At 47.3% G+C, this 13,458-nt stretch overlaps 1 protein-coding gene across 1 annotated transcript in view; it reads left to right on the plus strand.

The window, feature by feature from the left end:
- Positions 1-13,458, plus strand: part of LOC145354586 (uncharacterized) — a 155,608-nt gene that overhangs the window by 96,529 nt on the left and 45,621 nt on the right. The window contains exons 10-11 of the mRNA XM_080206050.1: positions 4,164-4,305; positions 13,127-13,231. Coding sequence (XP_080062176.1) covers positions 4,164-4,305; positions 13,127-13,231 — 247 coding nt within the window. The remainder of the gene's footprint in view (positions 1-4,163; positions 4,306-13,126; positions 13,232-13,458) is intronic.

The following is a 13,458-nucleotide window of genomic DNA, read 5'->3' on the forward strand; positions in this document are numbered from 1 at the left end:
GGACAGGTTGGGCTAATCAATGGCAGATGCAGTATAATTTGGATAAATGTGGGGTTATTCATTTTGGAATCTAAAACGAGGAGGCAGATTACTACCTGAATGGCTGTAAATTGGGAGAGGGGAGTGTGCAGAGGGATCTGGGTGTCCTTGCGCACCAGTCACGGAAGATAAGCAGGCAGGTGCAGCAGGCAGTAAAGAAGGGAAATGGCATGTTGGCCTTCATTGCGAGAGGTTTCGATTACAGGAACAGGGATGTGTTGTTGCAGTTATACAAGGCCATACCTAGAGTATTGTGTGCACTTTTGGTCTCCTTTTCTGAGGAAGGATGTTCTTGCTCTCGAGGGAGTGCAGCGAAGGTTTACCAGGCTGATTCCGGGAATGGCGGGACTGATGTATAAGGAGAGATTGACTAGGTTTGGATTGTTTTCACTGGAGTTCAGCCGAATGAGCGAGAATCTCATAGAGAGACTTATACAATTCTAACAGGACTAGGCAGGGTAGATGCAGGGAGGATGTTCCCGATGGTGGGGGAGTCCAGAACCAGGGGTCACAGTCTGAGGATTCAGGGTAGACCATTTAGGACGGAGATGAGGAGACATTTCTTCACCCAAAGAGTGGTGAGCCTGTGGAATTCATTACCACAGGAAGTAGTTGATGCCAAACCTTGAATGTATTCAAGAGGCGTCTGGATATGGCACTTGGGGCGAATGGGATTAAGGTGGAGAAAGAAGAATGAGGCTGTTGTTGGACGATCAGCCGTGATCCGAATGAATGGTGGAGCAGGCTCGAAGGGCTAAATAGCTTCCTCCTGCACCTATTTTCTATACATCAGTGGAAGTCTGGTTAGCACAGCAACACTCCACTACTGGAGCAGAACTTTAAAAAGAAACAGAGAGCCCGTCGACAATTTTAAAACAACTACAGATTCCAAATCCACCTTGTCAGACTGAGCTGGACACAAGGAAGGTCCAGATCAGACACACAACTGGGCATTATGGAGGAGGAGAATTTTACGATGCAGAATTGCATCTGTATTGAGCAATCAGCAAGACTGATCAAGTTAATACGTTATTGTACCCTGATGGAGCAGGTGCTGATGATGGTGATAGCGAGACAAGGCATTAATCAAACGTCAGACAAATTTGAAGAGGTCATTAGAACGTAGAACTCTACAGCACAAACAGGCCCTTCGGCCCACAAGTTGCGCCGATCATATCCATACCTTCCAGGCCTATCTGTAACTCCCAATCCCACTAAATCCCATATACTCATCCCGAAGTCTTTTAAAAGACCCCAGCGAGTTCACCACCACCACCACCACCGACAGCAGCCGATTCCACTCACTCACCACCCTCTGAGTGAAAAACTTACCCCTGACATCTCCTCTGTACCTGCTCCCCAGCACCTTAAACCCGTGTCCTCTCGTAGCGACCATTTCAGCCCTGGGAAATAGCCTCCGAGAATCCACCCTATCTATTCCTCTCAACATTTTATAAACCTCTATCAGGTCACCTCTTAATCTTCATCTCTCCAGGGGGAAGAGTCCCAGCTCCCTCGACCTATCTTCATAAGGCATGCCTCCCAATCCAGGCAACATCCTTGTAAATCTCCTCTGCACCCTCTCAATAGCTTCCACATCCTGTAGTGAGGTGACCGGAACTGCGCACAGTACTCCAAGTGGGGTCTGACAAGGGTCTTATAAAGTTGCGGCATTACCTCCTGACTCCTAAACTCAATCCCTCGATTAATGAAGGCCAGCACACCATTGATAAATACAAAACCTTTGATAAATACTTCTATTTATGGAGTAGCAAAGCATTAAGAACTATTCAAGTTTATCAAAAGGGTCTAGAAACCAGGTGGACCAGTGGATTCCTATATTAATTGGCTGAAGGTTGCGCTTATGATGATTTTGGATCTGAAGCGAATAGAAACCACATTGAAGTCAGGGTGACACCCTGTTGCGATCCAGAGTAGCTTTGGAGATGCTGATTCAGTGGGGCAGACACTCCGTGGTCCTTTATGGTTCTTACGGTCTTTGTGGTCCCTGGGGGTTTTAGTTCAGTGGGGTAGTATGGTCGGTACAGGCTTGGAGGGCCGAAGGGCCTGTTCCTGTGCTGTAATTTTCTTTGCTCTTTGTTCTTCAGCAAAACAGAGCTGTGCTAAGAGGGGAAACTAAACTCCCAGCTCTCAAAGCTGCCGCTATGTTGTATGTTAGTTGTGACTGTCTGAGAAACAATTGCAGAGACATAGAAATGTTCGGAAAACTCCCAGTGGTAGTTTATTAAATTGAAGAATGTCAACGAAACCTTATGGCACAAACTCAAGACAGCATTAAACCATACCTGTGCCGTGGCATCAAAAAGCCCCACAGGTATGAACAGTGTCCCGCGAGCATTGCCGAGTGTTTTGATTGTAACAGGTTTGGACGCTTGGAAAAATGTACAGATCTTTAGGGCGGCACAGTGGTCAGCACTGCTGCCTCCCAGCGCCAAGGATCTGGGTTCGATTCCCGGCTCGGGTCACTGTCTGTGTGGAGTTTGCACATTCTCCCCGTGTCTACGTGGGTTTCCTCCGGGTGCTCCGGTTTCTGCCCGCAGCCCCAAAGATGTGTGGGTTAGGTGGATTGGCCGTGTTAAATCGCCCCTTAGCGTCAGGGGAACGAGCTCGGGTAAATTCATTGTGTTGTGGGGATAAGGCCTGGGTGGGATTGTTGTTGGTGCAGACTCAATGGGCTGAATGGCCTCCTGCAGTGTCGGATTCTAACTCCTCTCTATACACAGAGGATGATGAGCGAATCTTTGCGCGTGAGTCATTATCAAATTTGGGGGATCTCAACTAGAAGATGAACACTGATGTTTTCTGTGGTGAAATCAAAGACCCTGATAGACTTACTGGAACGCTGACATTTGTCTCACTGGACCTTTAACTAATTTCAAGGAGCGAGTATTAACAGTATTTCCTGACATACAAATCTGTGGTTTGAAAAACAATGCCCGAGGCCATCTACATCCCAGTTATATGGTCCAGGAGACGAGCATCAGTTCAAATGTGTGTTGCAGGCAATGCTGTGATCTCAGAGCAAACAGACACGGGAAACGTTACACGTGATTCACAACCATTCTCTCCTCTGAGGCGAAAAGCCGGTGTCAACCCTGACCTCACCCAAAGCGAACAACCAGCAAGGATCTGAGTCTGACTTCAAAACGGATTTTCAGAAACTAATCCCGTGGGCTGGGGACGTCAAATGCAGCAAAACGCTGAGGAAAGACGCTAAGCCTTTTCACACTGCGGAAAATCCTGCATCCGCTCGCGGAACAGGCCCAACTGCAAATTGGCGAGATGCCCAAGGTGGGCATTGTCCCATCGGTCTTTAAGCCGACAGCATGGTGCTGCGGAACAGTTCCATTTCCAAAACCAAACGGGCCCCCTTCACACTTCTTCAAATCATAGAATCCCTACAGTGCAGAAAGAGGCCATTTGGCCCATCGAATCTACACTGACATCAATCCTACCCAGACCCTAACCGTCACCCCACATATTTACCCCGCTAATCCATCTAACCCACACACCCGGCGACACTAAGGGCCAGTTGAGCATGGCCACTGCATCTCGTCCGCACATCTTTGGATTGTGGGAGGAGATCAGAGCACCGGAGGAAACCCACGCAGACACGGGGAGAATGTGCAAACTCCACACAGACAGTCACCCAAGCTGGGGATCGAACCCAGGTTCCGGGTGCTGTGAGGCAGCAGTGCTAACCACTGTGCTACCGTGCTGCCCCACTGGTGCTGGTTGAATCCAAACCCTTCTCTTGGATTGAGTTTCTGCACAAAAGCAAAATACTGGAAATCTGGTGAAGAGTCACCAATCTGAAACATTAACTTGCTTCTCTCTTCACAGATGCTGCCTGACCTGCTGAGTATTTCCATCATTGTCTGTCCCTGTGTGATTCCTGTCATAGTGACCAAAAATATTTCCAGGGTTCAGCATCTACATGCTACCTCTGTTCCATTTTTTTCCCTCCTCCCCCAACATCTCCAATCTTCAATCCTCCAGAAAGGTGTCTTCTGAGGCACCATTTCTCTGTTGCAAACTTAAGTTTCCAATGCCCAAGATTGCTAAATGAACTAATTTTTAAAACATTCTTCCTGTGCATGCAGGTATTTTGGAAATCGATCCTATTGCTATGACAGACTTCGGAAGTATAATCTTGCACTAGAAGATGCTGAAACCTCCATCAGACTTGCTGCTGACTGGCCAAAAGGCTACTTCAGAAAAGGAAGGGCACTGCTTGGAATAAAGGTGGGTGTCTTGATCCACCCCAGGTTTTGACAGTGTTGATCTACTCCGGGTTTTGACAGTGTTGATCCGCTCCGGGTTTTGACAGTGTTGATCCACTCTGGGTTTTGACAGTGTTGATCCGCTCCAGGTTTTGACAGTGTTGATCCACTCCGGGTTTTTGACAGTGTTGATCCGCTCCGGGTTTTGACAGTGTTGATCCGCTCCTGGTTTTGACAGTGTTGATCCGCTCCGGGTTTTGACAGTCTGTTCATCCGCTCCGGGTTTTGACAGTCTGTTCATCCGCTCCGGGTTTTGACAGTCTGTTCATCCACTCCAGATTATCCTCCAGTGCATTGAGTCACTCCAAGTTTTGATAGTGCTGACCCAGTCCGGGTTTTCACTGTGTGTTTATCCACTTCAGATTTTGACAGTGACCCGGTCCGGGTTCTGAAAGTGTGTTGACCACTCCGGGTTTAAACAGGGTGATGTCACCATTATACACATCTTCCCTTCACTCCCTCTGTCAGCATTCCGCAGAGACCATTCCCTCCGGGATAACCTAGTCCACTCCTCTACTATGCCAACACCTCTTCTGTGGCACCTTGCCATGCAATCGCAGACGGTGTAACAGCTGCCCCTTTACCTCTTCCATGCTCACCATCCAAGGTACAAAACACTCATTCCAGGTTAAGCAGTGTTTCACTTGCACCTCTTTCAATTTGGTGGATTGCACTCGCTGCTCCCAGTCTGGTCTCCTCTATACCGGAGAGACCAAGTGTAGACTGGGTGATCACTTTGCTGAGCACTTTCAGTCTGTGCACAATCAGGACCCTGACCTTCTGGTTGTTTGCCATTTTAACACACGATCCTGCTCCCACGCCCACATGTCTGTCCTTGCCCTGCTGCAATGTTCCAGTGAAGCTCAACGCAAACCGGAGGAACCGCATCTCATCTTCCAGCTCGGCACTTTACAGCCTTCCATTCTCAATATCGAATTTAACAATTTCAGATGATTTGCTCAGCCCCTTTGTTTTCATACTATTTAATTTAATTTTTTTAATGTTCTCGACCTTTTATTTCTTTGTTGTCTTTCTTCATTTTTCTTCCCCCCCCCCACTCTTTTCCCCCACGTCATCCCCCTTCCCTTACCTTTTCTCCCCCCCTTTCTACATACTACCCCTGTCCCGCTTTTCTCCCTCCTCCCCCAACATCTCCATCTGTCACAGCTTGCAGCTTCTCTGCTGTTTGCCCATTCATACCTTCTATTCTCTCTATGGGCTGCCATTAGCAGCCTTTCCCCTGATTTCTGTGGCTATGCCATCTTTAACTCCCTCACCCTACAGTATAAATATCTCTCACTTTCTGGGCCTTTTAGCTTTGATAAAGGGTCGTCTGGACTCAGATGCTGCCAGACCTGCTGAGATTTTCCAGCATTGTCTTTTTTGGTTTCAGATTTCAGCATCCTTAGTAATTTGCTTTTAAACAGCGTGTTGATCCAGTCCAGGTTTAGACAGGGTGTTTATCCAGTCCTGGTTTTGACAGGGTGTTGATCCAGTCCAGGTTTTGACAGGGTGTTGATCCAGTCCAGGTTTTGACAGGGTGTTGATCCAGTCCAGGTTTTGACAGGGTGTTGATCCAGTCCAGGTTTTGACAGGGTGTTGATCCAGTCCAGGTTTTGACAGGGTGTTGATCCAGTCCAGGTTTTGACAGGGTGTTGATGCAGTCCAGGTTTTGACAGTGTGTTGATCCAGTCCAGGTTTTGACAGTGTGTTGATCCAGTCCAGGTTTTGACAGTGTGTTGATCCAGTCCAGGTTTTGACAGTGTGTTGATCCAGTCCAGGTTTTGACAGTGTGTTGATCCAGTCCAGGTTTTGACAGTGTGTTGATCCAGTCCAGGTTTTGACAGTGTGTTGATCCAGTCCAGGTTTTGACAGTGTGTTGATCCAGTCCAGGTTTTGACAGGGTGTTGATCCAGTCCAGGTTTTGACAGTGTGTTGATCCAGTCCAGGTTTTGACAGTGTGTTGATCCAGTCCAGGTTATGACAGTCTGTTGATCCAGTCCAGGTTTTGACAGTGTGTTGATCCAGTCCAGGTTTTGACAGTGTGTTGATCCAGTCCAGGTTATGACAGTCTGTTGATCCAATCCAGGTTTTGACAGGATGATGATCCATTCCTGGTTTTGACAGTCTGTTGATCCAGTCCATGTTTTGATTGTGTTGATCCAGTCCTGGTTTTGAGAGTGTGTTAGTCCAGTCCTGGTTTTGACAGTGTGTTGATCCACTCCAGGTTTTGACAGTCCGTTGATCCAGCCCTGGTCTTGACAGTCTGTTGATCCAGTCCACGTTTTGATAGTGTTGATCCAGTCCTGGTTTTGACAGGGTGGTGATCCCGTCTGGGTTTTGACAGGGTGTTGATCCACTCCGGGTATTGATCCACTCCAGGGTTTGATAGTATATTGATTTACTCCAATTTATTTACTATTCTATACCTGCGGGGAGGTGGGGGTTGAGAGGGAGGTGGGTACATGGTGGGAATGTGAGTGGTGGAGAGGATACGGAGGAGGAGAGGGGATTTGGAGAAGGTGGTGGGAGATTGGAAGGGCAATAGGGGTGGAGTGGGGTGTTGGAGAGGGACATGCGCTGTGACCCAAGAAATCTGAATTTGTGTTGATATCAAATCTCACAAGATGGTGCTGTGTACTGAACAGTTTTACAATGTTGGAAAGTCTAATACAGACATGAGAGTGTGTATCTATGGATCTGAAAGATTTCATAAGAACATAAGAAATAGGAGCAGGAGTAGGCCACCTAGCCCTTCGAGCCTGCCCCGCCATTCAATAAGATCATGGCTGATCTGTCGTGGCTCAGTTCCACTTTCCCGCCCTCTCCCCATAACCCTTAATCCCCTCTCTTATCAAAAACCCATCAACCCACGTCTTAAATATATTTAGCGAGGCAGCCTCCACCACTTCAACGGGCAGAGAATTCCAGAGATTCACCACCCTTTGAGTGAAGAAGTTCCTCCTCAACTCCGTTCTAAACCGCCCCCCCTTTATCTTGAGGCTGTGCCCCCTAGTCCTACTGTCTTTTTTGAGCGGGAAGAGTCTCTCCACCTCTATCCTATCCATCCCATTCATCATCTTATACGTCTCAATGAGATCTCCCCTCATTCTTCTAAACTCTAACGAGTACAAGCCTAGTTTATTCAGCCTCTCCTCATAGCTCAACCCCCTCAACTCCGGTATCAGCCTAGTAAACCTCCTCTGCACTCCCTCCAAGGCCAAAGTATCCTTGCGTAAGTGCGGCGACCAAAACTGCGCACAGTACTCCAGCTACGGCCTCACCAATGCCCTATACAGCTGCAGCAAGACCTCCCTACTTTTATATTCAATCCCCCTCGCTATGAAGGCCAGCATCCCATTTGCCTTCCTGACCACCTGCTGCACCTGCAGGCTGGGTTTTTGCGACTCATGCACAAGGACCCCGAGGTCCCCCTGCACCGTCGCCTGCTGCAGTTTTTCTCCATGTAAGTAATAATCCTCCCTACCATTATTCCTACCAAAGTGGACCACCTCACACTTGCCAACATTAAATTCCATTTGCCATTTCCTGGCCCATTCGCCCAGCCTATCTAGATCCTTCTGCAGACTCTCCACACCCTCCGCGCAATTTGCCATTCCACCAATCTTGGTGTCATCAGCAAATTTCGACACCATACACTCGGTTTCCTCCTCCAGATCATCTATATAAATGGTAAATAGCTGAGGCCCCAGCACCGACCCCTGGGCACTCCACTAGTCACCAACCGCCAATCCGAATAGCACCCGTTGACCCCCACTCTCTGCCTCCTATTTGACAACCAATCCTCTATCCACGCTGACACCCTACCCCCAACTCCATGCCCCCTTACCTTCTGCAATAACCTCTTGTGAGGTACCTTGTCAAACGCCTTCTGAAAATCAAGAAAGACCACATCCACCGGCTCTCCTCTATCCACCGCCCTAGACACATCCTCATAGAACTCCAATAAATTTGTCAGACACGACTTCCCCTTAACAAAACCGTGCTGCGTCTGCTCTATCAAGCAATTCCCCTCAAGATGCCTCGCTATTTCCTCCTTGATGACGGATTCTAACATTTTACCTACAACAGACGTTAAACTAACCGGCCTATAATTCCCTACCCTTTGCCTGCCACCCTTCTTAAACAACGGTGTAACATTAGCCGTTTTCCAATCTTCCGGCACTTCCCCGGAATCCAGCGACGTTTGGAAAATAACCACCAAGGCATCCACTATCACTTCCACCGTTTCTTTCAGAGCCCTCGGATGCATTCCATCCGGTCCTGGGGACTTGTCCACAATCAGTCCCTCCAGTCTGTCGAGCACCACCTCTCTAGTAACAATAATGTCATTGAGACCCTCCAGTCCTACCACCTTTCCATCGCTAACACCCGGCAAATTATTCACGTCCTCCACTGTGAAGACCGAAACAAAAAAGTTATTCAAGACCTCAGCTATTTCCCCATCCCGCACTGGGAGTGTTGTGTGAAAATCTGTTTGAGTTATTTCCTTGTTGGCCATCAACACATGGAGGATTAAGATCGAGTAAATAAAGTGAAACTGCTTCCACTGAATAAAAGTTGATCACTTAGGCACTGATTTAAGATAGGTGGCGCGGTAGCACAGTGGTTAGCACTGACGCCTCACAGTGCCAGGGACCTGGGTTCAATTCTGGCCTTGGATTTGTGTGGAGTTTGCATGTTCTCCCCGTGTCTGCATGGGTTTCCTCCGGGTGCTCTGGTTTCCTCCCACAGTCCAAAGATATGCGGGTTAGGTGGATTGGCTGTGCTAAATTGACCCTAGTGTTTGGAGGGGGTTATCTGGGTAAATATGTGGAGTTTCGGGGAGAGGGCCTGGGTGGGATTGTTGTTGGTGCAGACACGATGGGGCGAATGGCCTCCCTCTGCACTGTAGGAATTCTGAGAATGAGGAAAGAACCAAACATAGAGAGAAAGCGACCTTATATTAGTGAGGAGTTAGGAAATAGATAAAGTGATAGGGTGGTAGATACAGATTTGATCATATTCTTCAAAAAGGAAGGGTAAATAGTTGAAGAGGAAAAAACTGCAGGGAGATGTGGGGAGAGCAAGGAGGGTGAGATAAATTGGAGTGCTCCTCGAAAGAGCTGGCACAGACTCAGGGCTGAATGTTCTCCTTTGGTACTGTAACTCCCAGATCACTGAATTTCTTTCTGGGAAACCAGACTGATTCCTGGGATGGCGGGACTGAGTTATGGGGAGAGATTGAGTCAGTTAGGATCGTACTCACTGTGGTTCAGAAGATTGGTGGCGGGGGGGGAGCTGGAATCTCAGAGAAACCCATAAAATGCAAAAAGGATTAGACAGGGGTAGATGTAAGAAGGATGTCCCTGATGGTGGGGAAGTCCAGAACCAAGGGTTACAGTCTCAGGGTTCAGGGTACGCTGATTTGGACAGGCTAACTTTGTTGGGCGTATGCATGGCAGGTGTAATATGTGGATAAATGTAATGTTTATCGCAGCTTGGTATGTCTCCTGCTCTGCCCAAGACCGCAAGAAACTACAAAAGGTCGAGAATGCAATCCATCCATTAAGCAAACCAGACTCCCATCCATTGACTCTGTCTACACTTGCTGCTGGAAAAGCAGCCAGCATAATTAAGAACCCCATGAACCCTGGAAATTCTCTCTTCCACCTTTTGCCATCAGGAAAAAGATACAAAAGTGTGAGGTCACGTACCAACCGACTTGGGAACAGCTTCTTCCCTGCTGCCTCAGGCTTTTGAATGGACTTACCTTGCATTGAGTTGATCTATCTCTACACCCTAGGTTTGGCTGTAACATTACATTCTGAGTGGCATGGAGGCATAATGGTTAGCACTGCTGCCTCACAGCACCAGGGACCTGGGTTTGATTCCCAGCTTGGGTCCACTGACTGTGTGGAGTTTGCACATTCTCCCCATGTCTGCGTGGGTTTCCTCAGGGTGTTCTGGTTTCCTCCCAGATTCTGGTTGGGGTGCATTGACCTGAACCAGGCACCGGACTGTGCCGAATAGGGGAATTTCACAGTAACTTCATTGCAGTGTGAATAGTAAATAAACGTTCTGCATTCTCTCATTTCCTTCTCTATGAATGGTGTTCTTTGTCTGTAATGCGCGCAAGAAAAAATACTTTTCACTGTATGTTAATGCATTTGACAATAACAAATCAAATCAAATCAACAAACCCTTGGTGTTCTCATGCACCAGTCATTGAAAATAAATGTGCAGGTACAGAATATAGAACATTACAGCGCAGTACAGGCCCTTCGGCCCTCGATGTTGCACCAACCTGTGAAACCAATCTAAAGCCCATCTAACCGACACTATTCCAATATCATCCATATGTTTATCCAATGACCATTTAAATGCCCTTAATGTTGGCGAGTCCACCACTGCTGCAGGCAGGGCATTCCACCCTCTTACTACTCTCTGAGTAAAGAACCTACCTCTGACATCTGTCCTATATCTATCACCCCTCAATTTAGAGCTATGCCCCCTCATACTAGCAATCTCCATCTGAGGAAAAAGGCTCTCACTGTCCACCCTATCTAATCCTCTGATCATCTTGTATGACTCTATTAAGTCACCTCTCAACCTTCTTCTCTCAAATGAAAACAGCCTCAAGTCCCTCAGCCTTTCCTCGTAAGATCTTCCCACCATACCAGGCAACATCCTGGTAAATCTCCTCTTTCCAATGCTTCCACATCCTTCCTATAATGCGGCGACCGGAACTGTACGCAATACTTCAAGTGCGGCCGCACCAGAGTTTTGTACAGCTGCAACATGATCTCAAGGGTCATTACTTAACGAGTGGGTCTGTACTTGTTTACTCGTTGGATGGGTCTGTACTTGTTGGAGTTTAGAAGGCCGAGGGGGGATCTTATAGAGACGTATAAGATAACGAAGGGGATGGATAGGGTAGAGGTAGAGAGATTCTTCCTGCTTAGAAAGGATAGCAGGACTAGAGGGCACAGCCTCAAGATAAGGGGGGGGGGAGCAGTTTAGATCGGAGTTGAGGAGCAACTTCTTCACTCAAAGGGTGGTGAATCTCTGGAATTCTCTGCCCGTTGAAGTGGTGGAGGCTGCCTCGCTGAATATATTTAAGTCACGGGTAGATAGGTTTCTGATTGACAAGGGAATTAAGAGTTATGGGGAGAAAGTGGGAGAGTGGAACTGAGCCACTTCAGATCAGCCATGATCTTATTGAATGGCGGGGCAGGCTCGAAGGGCTAGATGGCCTACTCCTGCTCCTATTTCTTATGTTATGTTCACGGCTCTGAAACTCAATCCCTCTGCCAATAAAAGCTAACACAGGCAATAAAGAAGGCAAATTGTATGTTGGCTTTCATAGTGAGAGGATTTGAGGATAGGAATGTTTTGCTGCAATTATATAGGGCATTGATGAGGGCCAGACCTGGAGTATTGTGTGTAGGTTTGAAGAAGGATGTCCTTACTATAAAGGGAGTACAGCAGAGGTTTACCAGACTGAATGCTGGGATGGCAGGTCAGATGAGGAGAGACTAAGTCAGTTAGGATTAGATTCACTGGAGTTTAGAAGACTGAGGGGGGATCTCATAGAAACTTATAAAATTCTAACAGGGTTAGACAGGGTAGATTCAGAAAGAATGTTCCCAATGATGAGGGAGTCCAGAATGGGGCGGGTCATAGTTTGAGGATAAGAGGTAAACCTTTTAGAACTGAGGTGAGGCGAAATTTCTTCACCCAGAGGGTGGTGAATGTGTGGAATTCACTCCCACAGAATGTAATTAAGGGCAAAGCAGCGTGTGATTTCAAGGAGAAATTAGATGTAGCTCCTGGGACTAAAGGGATCAAGGGATATGAGGGGAAGGGGGGGAATCAAGCTGGAAGGGCCTGCTTTTAGTTTCAATGTCTCTATGGTAGGCCATTTAGGACAGAGATGAGGAGAAATTTCTTCACTCAGAGAAGGGGATTAAGGGTTATGGGGAGAGGGCGGGAATGTGGAACTGAGCCACGACAGATCAGCCATGATCTTATTAAATGGCGGGGCAGGCTCGAGGGGCTAGATGGCCTACTCCTGCTCCTATTTCTTATGTTCTTATGGTCAGCCTATTGAATTCACTACCACAGAAAGAAGTTGAGGCTAAAGCACTGAATATTTTCAAGAAGCAATTAGAAAAAGCACTTGAGATGAATGAGATCAAAGGACATGAGGGAGAAGGGGAGGTCAGGCTATTGAGTTGGGTGATCGACCATGATCAGAATGAATGGTGGGGTAGGCTTGGAGGGCTGAATGGCCTCCTGTGTTTCCTTGGTGGTGGAGGAAGGGACACAACAGTTGTCCACAGGATAGACTGGGGACTATCAGGCAGGTTTCCTTCATCGGCTCACTATACAGTGACTGCTCTTCACAAATTGGGACATTAGTCCGAGATGGAATGCTTCAGCGTCAACAAAATAATCTGTCAGAATTCACTAACTGACAAATTACAGCCATTTAGACAAAATGCAGGAGGAGTGAATCAGGGAAATTGACAGCCGTGTCAAATCCTGTTTGACAATGCACTCGTGAGTGGTTGTTACCAAGGTAAAAGGCACAGTCTAAATGCTGGTTGTCACTGTCGAGCACTGTCAAAAAGAGACAGAGCCTTGGTTTAACATCAGATCCCATGCAGCAAATCAAAACCAGAAATAAAAGAGACAGAAATGTTTAAAATAAACTTGGCTTATTTAAACAGGGAAAAAAAAGCCCCGAGAAACCTAACGTTGTAAACATCTTTCCGCAGAAATACGCTGAAGCAGAATCTGCCTTTGAGGTGGTGTTGCAGCTGGATAAAGATTGTGACGATGCTGTTACTGAACTCTCCAAAGTCCGTATGTTTAGGCTGATGGTAAAGAGGATATTTTTATTCACGTCTTTGCTAACTGTTGGAAGAACAGTTGAATTTTTACTGACATAATGCCTTTATCAAGGGGGAGCTTCCTTACACTCTGACTTTTTTTTTTAATCTATTGGTGTCACAAGTAGGCTTACGTTTCGGGTTAGCACTGCTGCCTCACAGTGCCAGGGTCCCAGGTTCGATTCCCGGCTTGGCTCAGTGTCCGTGTGGAGTTTGCA

This window comes from Carcharhinus amblyrhynchos, chromosome 17 (genome assembly GCF_965287045.1).
Source record: "Carcharhinus amblyrhynchos chromosome 17, sCarAmb.v2.hapA, whole genome shotgun sequence".
In the NCBI taxonomy this organism is placed as follows: Eukaryota; Metazoa; Chordata; class Chondrichthyes; order Carcharhiniformes; family Carcharhinidae; genus Carcharhinus; species Carcharhinus amblyrhynchos.